General features: G+C 48.2%; 1 protein-coding gene across 1 annotated transcript; it reads right to left on the minus strand.

Annotated features, from left to right (window-relative positions):
- Positions 1-65: 65 nt before the first annotated feature.
- On the minus strand, positions 66-19,586 carry COPG1 (COPI coat complex subunit gamma 1). The gene is made up of 24 exons (XM_054387169.1): positions 19,550-19,586; positions 16,656-16,708; positions 15,831-15,911; positions 15,662-15,733; positions 14,772-14,851; positions 13,793-13,868; positions 13,544-13,636; positions 13,145-13,231; positions 12,836-12,993; positions 12,124-12,257; positions 11,290-11,357; positions 10,404-10,592; positions 9,856-9,951; positions 8,267-8,510; positions 7,814-7,889; positions 7,376-7,479; positions 7,142-7,267; positions 6,652-6,720; positions 6,158-6,300; positions 4,729-4,900; positions 3,638-3,735; positions 2,032-2,170; positions 975-1,073; positions 66-421 (listed from the first exon to the last, which is right to left on the minus strand). The coding sequence occupies exons 1-24, from the start codon at positions 19,584-19,586 to the stop codon at positions 291-293; spliced, it is 2,625 nt and encodes an 874-aa protein (XP_054243144.1). The 3' UTR covers positions 66-290.
- Between the last annotated feature and the right edge of the window lie 1,957 nt (positions 19,587-21,543).

Below are 21,543 nucleotides of genomic sequence, written 5' to 3' on the forward strand. Positions count from 1 at the left end.
GTTTTATTGGAACGAGAGAGAAAAGACAGGGCACGGCTGGCGCGGCCGCCCCTGCGCACGCCGCCACCGCCACATAGACCGGCCAGCCGCTACGGAACGCTCCAGCGCAGGGCGAAGCGCTTGGGAAAATCAGACCTTAAGATATCGTTATTTTACAGACAGAGCCCCGGGTACAGCCGCTCTACAGAGAGCGCAAAAGTCACGGTACGGAACGGGATCCCTATTCTGCTGCCAGAGAAGAAGCGTTGGCCACGGGGGCTCAGCCCTGGGACAGTCCCGGAGCAGGCGGTTTATCCGACGGAGGCCATGATCACATCCACCGGGAGCTCCTCTCCGCTGCGGGCAGTGACCTGCATTGTCACTGTGTCGGTCAGGACCAGACGAGACCGCACCAGAAGGTCATGGCCACCCCGAAACACACCTGGGAGGGAGAGTAGGAGGAAGGCATGAATGCTGCCCTGAAAGCTTAAAAATGCAAATAACTGCTTGGGGTTCTCACATGCAGCTCACCATGCCAGGTGAGACCTTTGGGCAGCACATTTCTCATTCATGATAATGTACCTGGGACTCTTATCACTGTAAAACTCCTAAGAATGTAAAATAAACACCAGTTGTGAAGAGATCCAGACACTCCTTCAGTGACTGCTCCAGTACATACCCGTTTTGCTCAGAAGGGTGCTTTACTTTGGCCCTGAGGCTCGCTCCAAAGCAGGATGTCACAGGTCATGAACACAGCAAATTCCACCCAACTGAGCCTGGGGCTGATCCTAGCATCCCCCTGCCACAGCACCCTCCCTGATCCCAGCATCAGCTGCTCTTCATTTGCAGAGACAGAAACCATAGCAGGTGTAAGAACCTAAGTCCTACTTGTAGATCAGTGGGCTCCATCAGAAACTCCTGCCCTGATCCTCAACAGGCAACTCCACGCAATTTCCCAGCTACTCCTCAAGCAGAGACCTCACCCCACAGCTCACCTGCCAGGTACAGTGTGTGGGAGTTCTTGTTATCTGGCACTTTATCCGATCGCTCACAGGGCTGCATCCCCAGGAACTTCACGATGTTGCTAACGGCCTCTAGTAAGATCAAAAATTAAACAAAACAGGCTCCATGTCACAGGTATCTTAACAAGGACACACAAAGGGCATCTAAAGGTGACTCAAGCTCTCCCTTCCTGTAAAGGTTCATGTTCCTTGTCCTGAGGGACACATTGCATTGGTCAGTATTGTGGTTTCGGAGGCTATCAGGCAGGCAAAGGCAACACACCAAACCCTGCCACCGGACAGCAGTTATTTTATCCGGTGTAGCAACAGTGCAACAGAAAGGTGACAAATGAGTCAGACAGTGGAGTAGGACAGCACAGCTGGCTGCATGCTTACTGCACAGCCCCAACAGCCTGCTTGCTTCTCTGGGGACAGATACAGAAGGAAGGAGACATCTTGCCAGAGACAAAGGTCTTCAGAAGGAATCTGCAAAGGCCTCAGGAAGAGTATTTCAAATCCCAAGGGGCTGTGCAAGGAAGCACAGAGATGGCTATAGAACAACGACACCCTTCTAAGCCATCAAAATGACTGATTTTTTTCACAGGTTTCTCAGGAAAAATAAAAGGGCTCTTTGATACATGCTGAAAGAGAAGAGGCCTTACACCACGAGCCTGCCCACCAACCTCTTTTGCTCTTTGCATCTTTTCTTACTGGTCTCAAGAAGGGAAGTGGGAGCTCACAGCTGAGCTATGGTCTATAGGTTTGGGAGGGCAGAGTGTGACAGAGCAAAGCAAGATGCTCTCTTGCTTTCCACAATCCAGCCTGGTCTCCACAGGGCACAGAATTCTCATTTGTTTAAATGAAACCTGAACTAACTTGTTATCAAGTAATAGTAGCTCTGCATTTAACAGCTGCAGTGGAATAGCTTGTGAAGGGTTTTGCCCCATTAGCCTTTCTGTGAGAGATCTGAAGCAAGCCAGACTCTGCCCCTTTGGACTCTGCCTGCTGGAGGGCATGTTAATAGTTCTGCTGGGCTCAGACACCCCCTTACCATCAAGGGTTTTAATGGCAGATAAAGTAAAGGTCTCTTCCTTTTCATACTCGTCACCCACTTCATCCCAGGCTGCTCCAAAGTTTGGCTTCAGAACTCGCTGGATGTGATCAGCCACTGTTACCTCCAGGTCTTCAAGCTGGTGGTAGAAGAGGTTGAAGTGAAACATGGTTGTTCTTAACCCTGCTTTCTCCAGAGTGAACTTCAAACTGTATTCCCTGAGATCAGGTGAACGTAGAAGAAAGCCTCCACTTCCACTCACAGATAAATCAGAGCAAGCTCTGCCCCTTTTGATTTGGTTGAGCAAATATTGCTTGGCTGAGCAACTGCTAGGTCTGGGAAAGTCACTGCTCAAGCCATCTCTGGTGTTTTCAAAGCAGGTTCCTGTTCTGTGGACAGCCCTTGGCCTGACAGAGATCAAAGCACTGAACAAACATCCAAAACACAGGAAAAAACAAAAGCTAAGCAATCGCTGCTTGTGCTCACACAGATGCAGTATTTACTCCCTGAGAGTACACATAAGCCTGTATTTTGCCTTTCTAGTTTATTGTTTTGCAGGCTGGCAAACTACAGTGGGACATTGTCAGATGCTTGCTATCATCTAATGCTGCCTGCTGGGTTAGCTGAGATGCTGGCTCTGACTATGTCTGTGCCAGGCAGAACTGGGCTTGTCCCTCCAGAGCATGCATTGAAGGGCAGCCCATGCCAGAACTGGCTGGACAGCAGCCCACGTTCATTTCAGCAGTCTCTGCAGGAAAGAAATCTCTTGATTCTAGCTGAAACACATGGAAGAGTTTGTTTAAATATCACTCAAATGACCTGGTGACTGGTGGGAAGCAGTGAAAGGGGTTAACCTCACACGTTCCATTGAGAAAAGCCCTCCCCATTCCTCCTGGGAGGACTCTGTGTCCCCAGTGACTCACTGCACAGAAGTGCCCCTAATCAGTTTTGAAGCAGTGACAGGAAACACGTACGAAACAGCCTCTGGAGCTAACAGGGCAAGCAGAGACTGTGTCACAACATCCCTTCCCCTCCAGAGGGTAAGCACCACCCTCTGTGAGCCAGTCTGAATTTCTAACCAAGCACAAGTTCACCTTTTTCCTTTGTGGTAAAAGAGCCTGCCTAGAAATAGCAAAGCCTGGAAGGGGGAAAGGTGCTCAGTGCTGGAGTAGGAAATCCCCATCTTCCCCAGGGCAAGGACAGGACATCAGACAGGAATCTAGGCAGCTACTCATGGAGAACACACGATGTGGTCCTAGGGCCCTGTCTCCACTTCCCTGACTGTGCAATTGCTGGAAGCCATAGGACACAGCTAGGCAAAACCTGGAGGACATACCATGGCCTCCCAAAACACTGGTATCCTGAAGAGTCAGGTATGGGCCTGGAGAGCAACAGAAGGATACTCCAAACAAGACAAAACAAGCTCTGCAGACCCACATCTGCATCCTGGGACAAACTTCAAAGAGACAGAAACAATCTACTGTACACACAGAGCTGCCCTCATCAGCATCACCAGTCACATCACTGCGTGAGATACAAGTGTGGCTTACAACCCCCCCCAAAACAACAGCAGTTTTCATGACTGGGTATGCACCCAGCTCCTTACCACATACTCATCCTCGTAACCTTCATCGTCTGTCTCACCCGTGTTCGGATCACAGTCCTTGACGGTGAACTTCATCATGCAGCTGAAGGTACAGGCAACTGGAGGAGGGGAAGGCAAAGCTCACATTACCACCAGATCTGTGCTCCCCTGCAGCAGAAAGGGTCTGGGAGATTTAAGGTGGCTGGGTTTTCCCCACTGCTGTCAGCAGCACAGGCTTAGCCACTGACCTACAGAGGGCTCTCTGACAGTTTCTGTCTCTCAAGGACAAATTATTCCTTTGTAATATTACAGCTAGCAAACAGTGATAAAGACAGGCTCATGATGGTTGTTCGGGACCATAATACTCAGATCCTCTGTGCTATTACTGATGAACCTCAAATTGTGGTGGAGAACACTAACTAATATGTCCCACGAGTGCCTTGTGAAGAGGCAAGTTCCTTATCAAGGGATCGTTTCATGCACCTCTGAAATGAAACCACCTTGCGCTGCAGCATGACAGCTGATTAATAGCACTCGGCTGGGAGAGGAAGCACTGACTCATCCACCAGGAGATGGCCACCGACGGGTGAACAGCAGCAACACCCAGAGGTGAGCAGTCCCAGAGCACAAATCAGGGTGACCAAGGTCCAGGCAAGGCCTGGCTCATATTCTGGACAGTGACAAATGAGGGGATGTTCAGTTCAAACAGAGAGCCTTGAAATCCTACCGGTTTGTCTGAAGCACCCCTTTGCTACTCGGAGCATCCTGAGCACTCACAGCACTTCCCAAGTGCCAGCCTCCACACATACAAACACAAAGGACAGGCTAAGGAACATGCCAAGGTGCATGGGAGACAACCCAGCAGAGAGCTGAATGCTCATCTGCCAGCTCTCAGAGCCTGACTCCACAATGCTACAGCACAAAGGAACGAGAAGGGAGGCCTGACAGCCCCCAAACAGCAAAGAGAAGTCATGTTCATCATCACTCCAGGCTGCACCCACACATAGGCTATAAATACCTGGCTAGGATGCAAGGTAGAGCGTATGGGGGCGAGCAATATGGCACGCTCAACTAGGGGCACATCAGGAAAACACAGAGAGCAAACTGTTTACCTGCTGTTGGATCCTCTTCAGACAGTGCCACCAGTGTGTAGCACGTACCCGGCTGGTTGTAGACCAGGGTTTTGGCAGGTACATAACCAATGACCTCATATCCCTCTGTTGGCTCCATCTGCACTGTGACATTCTCCAGGATCTGATCATTCAGGGTGTTCGTGCAGTCAAACTGAACAGGGAAGGGGAAAGCAGCAACAGCTTGAAGCTGCTCACTATAGATCTAGCAGCAGACTCACTTCAGGCAGAGCAGGGTCACGGTAACAGCTTGTGAATTACTGCCTCTGTGCACCTTGCAGTCAGCTGGCCAGTCACAGGGGTCATGAGTTCCAGTTTAGCCACAGATCGACATTTAAATGTTTTAGAGGAGAAACTAAAACCCTGCAGGAGCCTCCAATGCTCCAGCAAACTTTTTTTTTTTTTTTTTTAATAAGAGAACAAAACTTAAAATGGATCAGAACAAACCAGCCCACAGCTATCCAATGCCTATCCTCTGCAACACAGATTGGAGCAGAGATTCAGCTGAGAGGGGATGTGTCAGCTTCTGCCTGCTTCAGATCACCAGTTAGTTTAGAAGTTTTTCCTCTGAATGTACTTTATCCTTTCTCCCTGGGTGATTATTCTCAGGCTAACTCTTTGCTGTAATGAAATTTGAGAACTGCATTGCCTGTGTCTTCTCACTTGATACTACAGGGACACAGTGCCCCACACCAGATGGAACAGAATATCCTTTGCACAGCTGAAACTAAGGATAGTTTGGGCAAGTTTCAGCAAGTCTAAACTTGCTGGTCAGACTTGTTCCAGCTGCGGTGACAAGTCACTTAAACTCATGGTGGATGGACCACATAAGCAAAGATCAAGCCCCACAAGGACTGTGTAAGCAGTTCTAAGCTTTTGAGGAAGGAGTTGGCCAAGGACAAAACACACAGGACTTGCTCTGCCTTGAACTCCTCAGGCAAAAAGGCTGGCACAACATCCCTAACATCTCATATATGGCAGCCAGGTGGTACAGCCAAGGCCAAGACAGAGAGAAAAAAAGCACCTGTAATAAAACAAAGCATGTTTAGCACATGGGCTAAAACAAAATGTAGGGGATGAAAAGCTCTCCCCCACCATGTCCCTTTCTTGAGTATAATTTTCAGCCTTTCAGATAGAGTAAGGTTCACTCTTTCATGCCCAGACCCTTGCCAGCTGCTCAGTAAGAACTGCCCCATCTAGTGCCTCTGATTTCCTTTGACTGTGTGTATAACCATTGTTCAGACAAACACACAAGCTCCCTAATTAATTTTTTCTAGGGCTCTGCTGCCCTGGGTGAGAAATTAAGGGCTCCTCATTGTAGTCATGTGCTTTTTCTTCACCATGGAGCTTTCACCAAGTCAGGAGCTTATTTTCCAGTCCTTTGTCAGCACCACATGCCATAGCTTCCTACCTGGAACACCATGTGGTTGACGAATGTGTGCTTGGTGCAACGAACCACATACTCCGTCTCCAGCTCTGTCAGGGCGACAGGCTCTGGGGAAGACTTGAAAAGTGGGCCCAGTCCACGAAACTCTGGGATTGCCCCTAGTTGCTCTGAAACAGAGAACATGGAAACCATTGCCTTCCCCAACCCACAGGAAGATGCTGGCAGTTTCAGAGTTCTTGTTGAAGCCGCCAGAAGATGCTGCAGCAAGGAGCTATCCTTCAAACATTCACTATGGACTTTTAAAGGCAGAGTCATCCTTTACCTACATCCACTGCAAGACAGAAAGAACATGACTGCAGGCAACCCTACCCCCAAAAGTGAAAAGCTCTCTACAAGTTGGGAGCTCATGTCACTCTCTGAAAGGAGATGGGAAAAAAGCAGAGGGGCTAAGGCAGGCTCAGGAAGAGCTGCCTATACGGTTCACACACAAGCACAGAAGAGGCCTTGCATCATTTTACCCTGGAATATTTCTTGCCGTGTTGCTGCCACCTTTTCTGGCTGTTTGACTACAGCAACAGGAGCATTTTCTGCAAAAGAAAAAAAGAAAATACAAACACCAAAGGATTTGATGGTGAAGAACAAGAAGTAAGTAAATCAGAAAACAGATTAATGTCTGGAGGGGAATTTGACTAAAGAAAGGAAGGGAGCTCATTTCTTATCTTGCTATGGACTAGACACCCATATTTAGCTTCCTAAACACCTTTGGAACTGCAGCAGCTCCAGTGAGGATTATCAGCTATTACTAACAGTTGGATTAAACCAAAACATTAGTGTGGGAGCAACCAGATTTGCTGGCTTTAGTTTTCACAGAAGATGTAATCCCACAAAATTCCAATAGGATGGTGCTCAGCAATTCCCAGCAAGCCCAATGCAGCCTGTTGTCTGACAGCTGGAGCTGCAAGGGAATTTCTTCCTGTTTGGTCCAGCAGTCAGGGGACTGCTCCTCACCTGCTCTTTGCTCAATGATAGGAGCTGTTGCCAAAGGAACGGATTTCAAGTCAAAGGGTTTCTCAGAGGGTTCCAGAGTGTACTGGTGCAGAGCCCTCTCCAAGCCAGGTATGGACACTGTCAAACCTGGGGACAGAAGGGACAAGTCACTGAAACCACAGATAACATCAGCTCTTTATCACTTGTTAAACCAGGAAAGAGATATGGACTCGTTTTGTGGACTTTCTGCGTTACCATTCAGGATGTAGCCAGCATTGAGGGCTTTCTGCTTCTGCTCCAGGACATTCAGGTAGAAGGTGGCTCTATCTCTTACTTCATTGTCGTCGTCCATCACACACCTGAGAGCAGAAAACTTTGTTCAGTTCAAGGCAGCAGAGTCCACACGCTGAATCCAGGTGACTAAGCCACCTGGTCCATGAAGACCATGCCATAGGAGACAACCAGCAATCTACTAGTAATGGTATTAGAAAAGCAATCATCTGCCACATTTGTCTTCTGTCCAATTTGTGGTGCTGAATGCAGTGGTGATCCCATCACAGGAACCCAAGTATCCACTGCATCTTCTCAGATCTACAGCTAGAAGAGACCAGACATGCCTGGGGATGCTAACAAGCTCTCAAGCAAAGAGGGTTTTTTATCTCAGATGTTGAGAAACTCTGAGGTGTAACTCACCTCTTCAGTAACACCAAGATACTGGGCAACATCTCCTCATTCTGGGCTCCAAACTTGGCCAGGGCACTCACAGCACCTGTCACAGAAGTCACAAAAACAGAATTAGAAAACAAAGAAGCGAGCTGAAGTTTTCTCCATTTCTTGGCCATGATGAAATTCTGTCAGAGATGCTAGCACTAGGACAAAGCATTATTCTGACTAGAAAGAGGCAAACATATTACAACCAAATGCCTGCAAACCCTCTCTGTCCAGTTTCAGAGTCACTGTTTCTCCCTCCCTATCTCTCAGCTGCAGGCCACCTCTTCCATCAGTACTACTGCAGGATCTTTGCTGTGTAAAAAGATCTGCTCAGGACTAGAGCGAATCACAATCCTCCAAATCAGAGCTGTTCATACACTGCCTTTCCTTGAAGAGCTGTCATAAGGCAGACAACTTTCCAGGTCTGTCTCTTACCTGCCCGGACTTCTTCATGCTCCAGGACAACCCTGTTGTAGATGAAGCGAATGTATTTGGAGGGGTTGTTGGTCTTGGGTCCTTCCTGCCCCAGGAGGTGGAGGATACGGGTGGCCAGCACAGTGAACTCACAGTCCTCAATGAACTCGCAGAGGTGAGACAGGCCTGTCTCTTTGCTTTCTGAGTTCTCCTCAATGATGCTGATGATGCAGTCCACAATGGCTCTCTTGTATTCAAAGCCACCCTAAGGAGAAAAAGGGAGTTGCTCAGCTGGAAATCTCAAAGCATTTAGAGACTCTGAAATAGCCAGGCAGGAAAGAATTTCCTTTGACAAGGTACTTTTAATTTGTGTTTGAAAGGAGAAGGGCAGTAATACTGCCCCTACTTTTGACCCTCTTTACACCCAGAGGGGCAGCTAATATTCAAGATCTCCTGCCATCTCCCTTCAGAATGGCTGCAGTGAAGAAAAAAAATGTCCTAAAAAGGCTAAAAGAAACCATCCGCCTGAAGGGTTGACATCTCCTTCAAAATCCTCTGCTGCTGGAATTAGTGCATAAAACCAGCCATATGGGAGGAGGAAAAAAAAACAACCCTCTCCCCTTTAGCACATCCGAGGATGAATCAGGAGAGAAATATACTAAGGATCACATCTGCCACAGCAGGACCCAGCAAATAACCCATTAGTGAGGGAAGACAGGCAATCAATACCACCCCAGGCACACCCCATAACCTGCCACATCGTTAACGCTCTGTTATCTTCAGATATTATTTACTGGAGTCCTTAGTACACACCCGGGGATTAAACTGCACACTATCCTCTGCCAATTACATGCAGAGTGCTGCGCACTTAGGAGATCTTTCTGGAGCTATTTTGGATTGAAAAAGAAGCTTTAAAACAGAATGGTCTGAACTACAAAACCACATTCAAAATGATACCATCCACCCACAGAAAATCTGGGAAAGGAGAATGGTCCATTTTTCACGGGAGCAAAACGAGATGCTCTGGTTTGTTCCCAGTTAGGCTGTAATTGGCAGAAAGTGATGTCAGAGCAAGCAGTGGTGCCAGCTGTGTTGCAGACATGTTAGCTCTTTTAGAAATGGCCTCAGTAAACCTCTGTAAAACCGTCTTTATGCAATTTATGTCTGACTGAATGCAGAGAATGGTTGTAGGTACTCATGATCCCTTCACTGCCACAGCACAGAGAACAGAACAAAAGTGGGCCCGTGTCATCAATAAATAGGTTGTTATCAAATCTTTGTGTACAAGACAAAACTTCTTGGAATTTGCTGTCAAAGTACAAAAGAAAGCTGGTTCAGATGCAAAACACACATGGACTGCCAACAGATTTGCTGTTGCCTGCATTTGCTTTGAGAGCTAGTAAACCCCCAGAAAAATCAAAGAATGAAAACCACATTAAAAATATCCCTGGCAGTACTCATATAATTATTGTGCACAGCTGGTCATTTCTGCCAGTTAGACTGCAAGCTTTTCAGAGAGAGGCTTTTCTTGCACAGCATTATCAGTAAAAGCAGCCCTGCAGTTCATGCGTGCAAACAAGGAGCACAAAGTAGTTGTCTTGCAAACTTACCTCTTCCCGAAGCATTGTGAAGAGAAAGTTCATGAGGACAGTGTGTTTGCGAGGGTACTTCTGACACAGTGCATTGATGGCCTGCACCACTACAACCTTGAGGAAAAGGGGAGCAAGTAAAAAAGGATTCTGTCTCACAAAACAGGAAAATATAGTTGAACTATGTCAATTCCGTGCTGGTCCCTAGCCTGGAAATCCTTATCCAACAAATGCAGTTCCAGGACGTACAATACTAGGAATTGGAAGAGATCAATCTTTATGTACCAGCTAGCCCCTAGCAAAAGTCCACACCCACTGTAAAGAAAAAGAGATTTAATTCTCAAAGGGCATCTCCCCAGAAGAGAGCATGTGACTTTGGAGCTGGCTGCTGCATGACTGAGACATGGCTTAAGTCAAGAGCCTCAGATCCTTTCTCCCCACTGCAAACACTCAGCTCAGCTCCTGGAAGCTCAGCTCCATGGAGGTTTCAGAGAGCACACACAAACATAAACAAAGACCAAGGGGTTTCTTCAGGAGCTTGCACGTCCTTCCTCCTCCCACTTCCTTACTTTGAACTCATCTGAGATTTCTGACATGAAAGAGGAGATCTGCTTCATGAGCCGGTCAATGCTGCTTTCACTGCCAGTTTTCAGCAGCGTGGTGATGGCCAGGGTGGCTATGCTGCGGTTGGAGTCCGTCACAAGGTTCTCCAGGTCTAGGTTGCAGGCAGTCACAGCAGATGGGTGCTTCATGGCCACCTGGAACAGACAAGAAAGAGTGGAAACTGCTCATTAGATGCAAAAGGCCTAGCTGATAAAATCCACCAAGGATCTCACTGCTTCCTGTAAAAGCAAAGACTACAGACTGTACACAAGGGTCACCTCAGACAACTCTGAGGGTAGAGCTCTTTCTTCCTGCAGAACTTTATCTCTTGATGGAAGAGAAGCAGTAGTAATAAACAATCTTTCACTATTTTTAACTTTGTCATTCTACTTTATATATTAATAAAAAAAAAGCTATGAAGTCCCAACTGAAATTCAGTGAGCCCAGCTTTGCAGGACAGCTTTGTGGGTGGCAGCATAGCAGTTACCAGACCTTCTCTTGACAAGGTCAAGAGAAAAGCTGAAGCAAAGACTGCCACAGAGCAGGCAAGAAGCAACAGTTTTGGTCCCTGTTTTACAAGGAACTCCTTTGCCAGGGGAAACTCAGAACAGAGCAGTAACACTTAAGACCAATGACACTCTTATAGAGACCCGTAAAAATTATTTTTTTTCCTTCTGTAAAGTGTTCTTTGAGGTTTTATTCCACTCAGAAAGCAATGAAATGCAAGGCTTTAGCCCAGGATAAAGGTTATTCACACAAAATCATCAAATAATCTGGCCCCTTTTCTCTTCTGAAGCTTGCACCTCCCTGTACATGAGAACCTATTACACCTCCCCAGAGACTGGCTCCTACCTTGTTGAGGGTACGGACAGCTGCGTATCTCAGTGCTGCTTTTGGGGAGCTGCAGAACAGCTGCAAAACTGCAAGGTGGGAAAACCAACAAAGACAGACATTTAGGCATCTGTTACTGAGAAGTCTTTCATACCTAAAGCAAGAGTTTCAACGAAGAGGCAGCTGCAAGCACAAGATAACCAGAAGCCTGCTTAAGAAGCAGCTGTGAATTTACCAGCTTCCTCCCTCCCTTTTGCCACACACCCTGCTGACAATTTTCTTACCCATCTCCCTCTTTTCCCACAGTGCTGCTATCCTTTGCTCCTCTTGAAAGCAAATTTCATCACCTTGTCAACTTTTCTACTAAGTCAATGTGAACTGCTCTCCATTTCCATGCAAACCCTGTTTCTTTCCCAAGGCTGGTCCATGATGGGCACCCTCCCTGTCACCCAGAGGTGACACACAGCCTCCCTACTTGCCAGCAATCTCTGCTCAAGAGAACTATTGGACTGGGCTGAGCTGGGAAGGCAAGACCTTAACACCTGGGCTTCTTGCACTGTTACAGTCAGGGAGTGTAAAAGCAGGGAGATCTATCAGTTAGAGTTCATCCCTATTTCACAGAAAAATAAAATCAAATCCTTCCGGTAACCCACACTTTAACACACCAGGCAAATACCTTTACAGGAACAAAGCTATCCACACACATCATAGGCTAGCAGGAGCATAAAGCAGCAAAGGGTATGGTAGCATTATAAGCCTGAGACTACACAAGGTCCTTGTTTCCTGGGGTGATCAGCCAGTGACACCACTGCAGTCCCACGATGTCCTCGCCATTGCCCTGAGCACCACATTCACCTGAGACAGCTGGAGCCAGCTCTTTAGCAGTGCAGTTGGGCAGGTTAACAATGGCAGATGCAGCTTCATAGACCACCATCTCATGCTTGTTTCTTAGGCAGCTCTCGATGAAATCGAACAGGGGGCTATCACGGCTAAGGGACAAAAAAACCCAAAAGAATGAATTAAAACAAAGGCGCTAACAGAAATGAGCAATTTGGCAGTAGAAATAGGCAAGTCCCATAGCTCCTGGAAAGGTAAAAGCAGCCATGAATCCACTGTCCCCACATTTTGCAGTGGTCGTTATATTGTACTTTCAGAATGCTTGGGCTGGAAGTTAGGCTGCCTTCTGAGAAGACACCCTCTGCCTTAAAGGGAATCTCCCTCTGCCCTCACACCCTGAGAGCTGACTGTACACACAATGAGCCTTATCCACCAGAAAGCCACACTTCTAGCCAAATGATTACAGGGAAAATGAAGTAGAATGTCTCAATAAAGAACAGCTCTACAAAAAACAGTTTAGAGAAACAAGAAAATACTCCATGTGCAAGCACACAGACAAGACTTACAGAAGCCATCTCATAACAACCACAACAGCATTCAGCATCTTCTCTGCTGCCTTTTACCCAACAATAAGAGGGTAGAAGCTGTATGCTGAAATAATTGCCCTTTTGATATGGCAAGTGAGCCTGCAAGAGGAAATTCTTCCAGTGGGGCGAAGGAGCCCCCTCACCTGCCAGCCTCTTCCTCCAGCAGCTTGCTGGCTATTCGAATCATCATGCAGTAGGCAAATGGTGACTTGAGGCCATGGCGTGTGAACTTGCTGAGCATCTTGTTGACTGCCAGGCGGTCATTCTTCCGCACATGGTAGAGCAAGCCCAGAGCATGGTACTGTACAGGGAGAGAGGTTGTTACAAACCTGCGGTGTGTTTTCTCTGCTTTTATCCCCTCTGTTCCCCACAGGTGCCTGGCTGAACTAGAGCAGTTTGCTCCACTCCAAGCTGTTGCTTGCTGTTCCCTGTGTTGGCAGCGAGTCTCCTACCTGCACCATGATATTGTCACTGGAAGCTGCCTCCTGAGCCTCATTCACCCAGCGTTTTACCACATCGTAACTGGTCTTCAGCAGGTGCTGGGGGAAGAAAAAAAAAAAAGCAGGCAACTGATGAGAAGAACAGAGGAAGCTTTGGGAATCACAGCTCATGAGAGTGCTGGCAGCAGCAACTTATAGAAGAGCAAGAGATCAGTGTGCAGAGGCTTGGCCATGATGGCTGCAGCCTCAAGAGGTTGATCATCTTCCACAAAGTCAGTGCCAGTTCTTCACTTCACAAAGAGAGGAATAGCAACAACAAAACCCTGAAACTCCCAAGATATTCAGTCCCACTGCAGATGACTGCTTCCCAGCTTGGCTGTTCCTCAGGCCTGCCCTGCAGGGAGTACATACCAGGGAGGACACCAGAGCAGAGCTGGATACACTTGGCACTTTGTCAACAATCGCTTGCTTCATGTAGCGCTCAATGGCCTGCAACATGGTACTCTGCAGGTAGAAGGAAACAACAGCTGATACAGAAAAGCCATTTGGAGTGTGAAAGGGGAGATGTAAAAGCATGACACGCAGAGTAGTAGGTAGGATGGGGTGACACAGGGCAAGGTGAAAGATCTAGGGCTGCCCCAAGGGAAAAGCAGCACTTACATCAGTGATTTGACAGAGCGCTCTCACGGCAGGGCCTCGGTAATTGTCATCCTTCCCAGTCATGTCTTTGGTTAAGCTGGTTGAAAACGGAAAGCATTCAATGCTGCACTCCTGAGCCAGCAGCTTTCAGGTGCATGCACCCTGCACACAGAGCAGCAGGCAGCCAGCATCGCAGCTGAATGCTGAGCAGGCAACTGCAGGTCTCAGGCAAGTCCCACCAGGGTGGGAAGGCAGAAGAAAAAGATCGGTGGTGAGGTTCCAAGCCCAGCAGCAGGCTGTCTGAGCTCCTGATCACCAAGTGAGGCTGCAGCACACTCACATACCCCTGAGGCGTTTCCCTTCTTTACTGAACTCTCCTGCCTTTACCCAGAGTCCTAGTCAGTCTGAGACCATTTATGAGGGAACAGTTCGTCACATCACAGCACTTGGGACTGGCTTCTGCCTGCTGCATGGCCTCAGCCCTCAGCAGACTGCACACCCGCCAGCTCCTGTCTCCCCATACCACATGGGCCTTTCACTGAGATGATCAGCAATTCAGGAGTGAGTCACAGAGGGAATTTTTTTCCTGGTTGAAGTCGCATCCTGTTGTGCTTCAGAAACAGTAAATCCTTGACTACCTGTTGAAAGCCTTGGGATTTATGCCAGAAATCTTTAAAAAGCTTCAAGGCATTCAGACAGGAAAGGAGTAGTTAATTAAACAGCCTTTTGCAAAGTGGAAAAAGCACTGTCCTATCAAGTAACCAAGAGACAACCCAGACACCTATGTGCATAAGAGGTGAGGACACAGCACATTTTCCCCATACGTCACCAGGAGTTCGATGTCCGCATTTTAAAGACCCCTTTTAGAGGAAAAATTCTTCCTCACTAAAGTCATTCCCTACCCTTATCCTGCTTAGGGGCTACAATTATCTCCCAGAGGTTGGACAGGCACTATTGGCAGACATGTGAATCTAACAGTGAGAAAAAAGAAATGACTGACCTGCTAGTAACAATGATTACATCTTCTGCAATAGAAGACATCTCTTTGATAGTCAGGTAACACATCCTGCGAAGAGTTGGCTGACAAGGAAAGAGAGAAGCTAGATATCAGCTGAGAGGATCTCAGAAATAGGAAGGGATCTCAGTTTTCCCTGCTTCCACGATTTTAGTGTGAAGATCAAGAATCTGACACTTTCAGAGAGGCCCTGTGCCTAAGCATAAAAGATGTACAAATCCCACACTGATTAGCGAAACACCTTTTTCTTCTAACCCCCTCAATGTCAGAGTAAAGCTGCAGAGCTACCAGATTTAGCTGGATCTGAAGTTTCATCTTTCACTTGTCATTCACAGGAGCATGGAGAAAAGCTTGAAGTCATTAGCCGAATGCACCCTGTTGCTTCAAAAGCAAGAAGCAAACAATTTATACTCCTGAGTCTGGGGATTTCTACACGGGTCTCATGATTTTTAATGCCTTGTGGTTTGGGGGACAACTAGTGAGGGTACTACTGCTGTGGGTAGGCATTAATTTCCTGGCATCCTCCAGGACACACAGTCCTTGACTCTCAGCAGGAAGCAGCTGATCATATGCTTCATCAGTGTCTAACACAACCACAAGAGTTAAGCAGCAACTCAGAGGGAGGAATCTCCATCTCAAGAACAGAGAACGCTGCTACAAGGTCTGGAAAGGGCTAGGAAGCTGATTTCTCCTTCTAAACTTTCATGCCACTCCTCCCAAACTTTGTGATCCTACTCTTCCCACTCAGATCATACAGTTCCCAGGAAGGATGGAAAAGCTGATTGTACAAAATCACACACCTCCAGGCTGAAAAAGACACTGTTGACAACTTGTCGCAGTAAATAAACATAGCAGAAAATTACAAGCAGACTTACATCATTGGACTGGAACAGTTTGGTCATAGCAAAGAAGGACTCGGTAGCTTCCATAACACCAAGGTGCTCCCCCTGGGAGATGTTTGGAAGGAAGAAACTGCAGTTACCACAACCAGATTTGGGCCAGCTGCAAGTGATTCTGTACAGGTATAGATTTTCCCTCCCTTACCTGGTTTATGAGATACAGGATCTTGGTGAGGATATGAGCACATTTTCGTGGGTTTATGGGTGTCTCATTAAACACTCGTGCCTGGAAGCAAAGCACAGAGAAGAATGACGACACTAACACTCCCTTTCAAACACTCTCCTCTCTGGTCTTGGCTACCAATATGAGCATGCTGTGAGAGAGGTATGGCAAGATTCTTAATGGTTTTGGATCATGCTTCCTCTCAATTTCTGTTAAACATGGGACTCTTAAAAAGTTGGTCCTACAGTCTGGGCTCACAAATACCAGTGCAGGTAAGGTTTAAAGGCCAAATCCTCATCACACTTTCACCCACACAAGCCTGAACTGTGGGCTAGCTAAGATACTAGTCTTGAGACAGGCATACTCATGCTCTGTGAGGCCAAGGGGAACCACAACATTGCATCTACACAGATAACACTGAAACTAGTGGGTCTGGGGATTGAGGAGTTTACCTGCTGTGGAATACAAAGGCATTTTCTCAGACCAAATTCATAGACTATTCCTTAACCACTCGCACCCTACTCATGAACCTTGCCATCTACAAGACATTTGGGGTGTTCAAGGCCAATTTAGGGTGAGCTTTTCCCAGACAATTTTATTCATTACTTTTTATAGTACATAGTCTTTTAATTTATGACTACTTTTTTGCTTTTCTTCAACAATAAAGAGTGTTGCCCATTTCTTTCAGAGTTAACAAGACTGTAACAAACTCCCACTTCCTTGCTGAAGTTCTCCAGTGACCTTCTCTACAGAGGGAGAGACTCTATCCAGAAAGGGGTATGCAAAGGACATCGCCTGAGGATTTACCTCCTGCAAGACCGCACTTTTCTCCAGGTGCTGGAATGGGTTGGAGCCTCCACCTGCGAAATAAAGAGAGTAAAAGTCCAGGGACAGTGCTGTGGGAAAGCAACTTTCTAATCATGCCCACACTTTAAAACCAGATTGATCATTTTCAGGTAACCTTTTTCACAAATACCAAACACCCAGGGCTCCCTCTTAAGTAATATTAATAGGATGTCTTCATAGCAGTTAGAGAAGGCATTGCAGACAGGACGTTCTTCACTTTGTCATACACTCCAGAAGTAACTAGCCATGAGCCATAGCTGCTCCACTGTTATTCCCAAAGACCCATATCCAGCCCCTGGGCTGGGAGTGTGCTGACAGTTACAGCATCAATAAGACAGTCCTAGAAACAAAAGCTCAGACAGAAAGAGGTGTTGCTTGCCAGACTGTGAGTCGGGACTACTTTATTCACTTCCTTATAAACCAATCAGGAATCCACTAGTAAAGTATTTTTGGCTCTATTGCTAATTAAGAGAACAAGACAGTAGAGTCTGGACACAGCGTAACTTTCATTGTTCCACGTAAGAGAATAAATTATATTAAATAATTAAAAACCCCATCAATTAAGGATGAAATAATCAGAGAGAAAAGCACTATCATTCTGCATGGTCTCCATTAGCTTGCCTCTTAAGCATTTGTGAGCTGCAGCTTTTCAAAAGCTGCAAGTTATTGATAAGCAGATTTTAATTAGTACTGATGTTTAGCCTGGACCTGGGACAAAAAGCAGTCATTTCCAGCTCTGTTACAGTGTTTAACAAGTTTTATCTGCCAGACAGCACTACTCCAGGGCCAGCTCTGGTTTGTCCTTGTGGCTCCTGACTGGTGCCAGGAGCCTTTGCAAAAGTAAGCCTTAAACTTGAAGGCAAACCTCTGCACTCTGGCTCCTTCCTGGATCATAAGCTGCCCTCCTCCGGCTTGGGAGAAGTTTGCAAATGCAGCAGGTGACTGAACAAACACAGACACTTATGTGGGGTTGAGGAGAGAAGAAAACAAAAGGAAAGAACAGAACCGATGTCGTTAGTATGAACATGAACCAGTTCTAGCATTTGAACACTGCGCACCCAGGAGCAAAATATTTTCCACAGCCCAGCACATCTACAATACCTAAATCAACAACATCTACAACACCCAGACCAGCATCGCCTCTTAATCCTTCCTAATGCTAAGGATTTTGAAATATATTATAAATGAGGTCTTGTTCCCCGTAACACCCTGTGTCAAAGTGTTCTTCCACCAGAGAAGGAGAAAGGCACAGGGAAAGCAGAGGCTGTGTGTTCAGAATGCTCCTAGTATCAGATGCCTAACAACAATTTGTACTTATGTGCAGAGAAACCATCACTGACAAAGCAAGGATCTCAGAACGACTGTGTGCCCCAAATAGCATCTCAAAGTCCACTTCTGAGAGTCAATGGGACCAGCTCATCCCAGGCTACTAAACCATTCAAGAAAAGCAAAGACACAGATGCCAATTAAGCAGACACTCATCTCAACAAAAAAAAAGGACTGTTCTGTTAGCTTATACATGGAAAGAGTAAATTCAGGGATGATACATTCCACCTTATACTGGGAATGACACCAGGAATGACAGGCACTGAGGCTATATATTTTGGACATGTACACATCCACAGGAGAAAGGCAGGAGCAGAAGTAATAGGATGAGAAGTAAATGCAATAGCGAAGTAAACATGAAGCAGCAGTGGAAGAAAGAAGAAAGGAGAGATCTGTGAGCTCTTGGTATGAACAAAAGTCAACAAAAGTCAGCACTGCAATACAAGGAAGTGCATCTCCTGCCAGCCTTGGCCACAGGTAACACCAGTACCTTGAAGTGTGTGACAGGTGTAAATGGGGAATAGCCCCAAAAGTGAAAGCTAAGTGCACTTCCCCTCCAACAACTGCCTCACTAAATTTTCCATTTATCAAGATGTCACTGAAAGCTTTGGACAAGGGAAACAAGGGCAAAGCATTTAATGCACATTAGAATAAAGGGCAAGCACAGTTGCACAGAACAGTCACTAAGATTTACACTGAATCAATTCACTTCAGGACACACTGATTTGTTATGCACAACAAGCTGCATAAAGAGCTTCATAGGAAGGTGAAAAAGATATCACAAGGCACAACCATGAAAGCAAACAGTCATAGCTACCGCTATTCCACCTGAATTACATACCACACAAAATATCAGCCTCTCCCTTACTACTTGGGCCAAAAGATTTTAAAGATCAAGCAGTCTGCGTTTCTTCAGTGTTCTCAGCCTTTCAGATCCACTGAAAGTGACAGTGATCTTATTGGAAGGACAAACCACGTTTGTCAGAAAAAGTGACAGAAACTAGAAATGGGATTCTACCCTAAATTAGCACTTGGCTTGAGAGTTGGGCAACTGTGCTCAATATTTAGTCTCACATTCCACATTTGGCACTGCAGCAAGTAATCTCAGTGTGCTGTGCCCTGTGCAAGTGGTTTAGCCTCTGGCTGGAGCGGCGAGGACAGCACCAGACTGCTCTAGGGCTTCCTCAGCGCTCCTGTGCACACCAACCAGCCCCTGCGGTAAACCTGCTACCGAGCCGAGTCTCCCAGCTCCCCCCTACCCACGGTAGGGGTCTCCTCTCAGAGCTCACCCCTTACCCACAGGAGGGGTCTCCCTTCACAGCTTCCTCAAGGGTCGCCCCTCACAGCTGGCCCCATTACCGACAGGAGGAGTCTCCCCTCACAGCTCCCCCCTTACCCATAGTAGGGATCTCCCCTCATAGCTTCCCCTTCCCCACAAGAGGGGTCTCTTCTCGCAGCTTCCCTGCTACCCACAGGAGGGACCGCCCCTCACAGCCCAGCTCCGCCCGGCTCCCCCTGCCTCCCCTCACCGGACTCCTCGTCCTTCTTATCGAACTTCTTCAGCATGGTGCTGCCGAGTGGCCCCTCGACAAGGCCTTTCCCGCCCCGTGGCACTCCCGATGCCAGCCCCGATGCCAGTCCTGGAGCCGGTACCACCACCCGCCCCTTCCTGCTGCCCGCCCCTTCCTGCCAGCCTGTCACTGCCACCGCCCGGTCCCTGCGCAGGCGCGGCACAGCCTCCCTGACGTGGCTCCCGGCGGCGGCCCGGGGCGCGAGCGGGGCGTGGGGCCATGACTGACAGAAGGGGGGCGGACACCGGTTACGAAAGTTGCTGTCTGATTGGCGGAGAGGCAGGGGCGGGGCTGAGAGCGCTGGGCGTGAGAGGAAGCTGGGGTGGGGGACAGTGGCTGTATGGTGGCACGAGGGGGCACGCTGGAGGAGGGGGGAACACACGGGGCGGCAGAGGAAGGGCAGAGTGGGATACGTAGGAAACCGTGGGACATCACAGCTGGAGCAAGGAGTGGCACACTGGGACTCGGGTGGAGCAGGACATCGGAAGGGGAGATTCTGGCAGGGTCTTTGTGCCCAGGGGCAAGGAGGACGGCGAGGGAGAACTTCCTCCTGAGACTGGCAGTTGTCACCTAGACTGCCTGCCCTGAAGTGTCCCTGCTATAACACGGTGTCTCTGGCAGCTCCAATGCCTGTTGTGCTTGCTGCCACCTGCACTTTGTTTGTACCCTGCACCCACAAACCTCCAGGCCCAGCCCTTTGGTGCCCACATACTGAAGCAGGATGTCCTGAGATCCAGCACTGCCTAAGCATCACCGAAGCCCTGGGGTATCTAGGGAAAGCAAACAACCCAATTATCCACCCCAATGCCTCACACCGACCCACCTGTCTCCTGACACATTCCTTTGTTGGGTACCGAAGTATGTCCCTCCCATGGGGTGCAAGGTCACCTCATTTGTGTCTGCCTGCTTCCTGAAGCCAGCACCTTCTCCAAGGCAAAGAGGCTGCACTCACCCTGCGGCAGGTAGTCCTCAAAGAACATGGCTGTGTCCCCCACCAGCTCCACTGGCCTTCTCTAGGGGCGTCCCCCAGCCTCAGCCTCACTCGTGGCACCCTGTACTTTGCACGGGGTGGCCACACCATGCTTCATGCTGCTCTTATCTCCCAGCCTTGCTGAATACAGCAGCAACAGTGGCACAAGGCAGTGTGCCTGTTGGCCAGAGCTGCTGCAGGCACCTTGGGCTGGGCACCAACCCTGCTGCTTGTGTGGGGAGAGGGAACACAAAATGGGAGTGTACAGGGTTGCAGAACTGGTATAAATCACACCAAGTTGCATTTGATGCCACCTTTTATTGTGCATCCTCACCAACTCCAGCTCTAGGCTCAGCCGAGCTTTGCAGAACATTTGGTGTGCTGCAGCCGCCCAGAGTGAGGCAACACATGGAAAAGCTGCCTGACCAGATGTGGCCCCTTTGGAGGTGGGTAAATAGGGAGTGAAACAGGGCACAAAAATCCCCCAGGTGCATGGGGTTGAGATGCAGCTGTGCTCTGGTGCTGCCCTCCATGAGGTCAAACCCAGCTGTATCTTTGGTGGAGCTGTGGTGGCAGTTATTAAACCAAATCCTCCCGAGACTGCTTGTGCCATAGGCATGGGGACTGGGCAGACGAGGTGCTGTGTCCACAGTCCCTTGTAGGCACACCAGTGCCAGCTCGTGTTCCCTTCCAACAGCCCACTCAGCAGCCCTGCTGAGCTCTCCAGCCCTGTCCAAGAAGCGGTGTCCCAGCAGGGTAAGGTTTATTTCCTGCGCCCGAGACGGGCCATCAGCTCAGCATTGGCAGCTGCCTTGGCCTGCAGCTCCTTCTCTCTTGCCAGGTCAAGCATTATTTTCAGTACCTGGGTAGGGACATCAAGTGAGAGGGACACCTTTCTTGCCTTTTTCCTGGGAGCAGGTCTCTTGGTGGTCGGGCTAATTGGCCAGGACAATGCTTTTCTCGCTGACCCCTCTAGCAGCAG

Source organism: Indicator indicator, chromosome 15, assembly GCF_027791375.1.
Source record: "Indicator indicator isolate 239-I01 chromosome 15, UM_Iind_1.1, whole genome shotgun sequence".
Classification (NCBI taxonomy): domain Eukaryota; kingdom Metazoa; phylum Chordata; class Aves; order Piciformes; family Indicatoridae; genus Indicator; species Indicator indicator.

What these genes read in the sequence shown, in the direction of transcription:
- COPG1 (XM_054387169.1), bottom strand. Translation starts at nt 19,586, where the DNA reads ATGCTGAAGAAGTTCGATAAGAAGGACGAGGAGTCCG. An exon ending in CTGCTCTGGTGTCCTCCCTG is followed by an intron (nt 13,232 to 13,543) that starts GTATGTACTCCC and finishes TTCTTCCCCCAG; the next exon opens with CACCTGCTGAAGACCAGTTA. An exon ending in CCACACACTGTACCTGGCAG is followed by an intron (nt 422 to 974) that starts GTGAGCTGTGGG and finishes TCTCCCTCCCAG; the next exon opens with GTGTGTTTCGGGGTGGCCAT.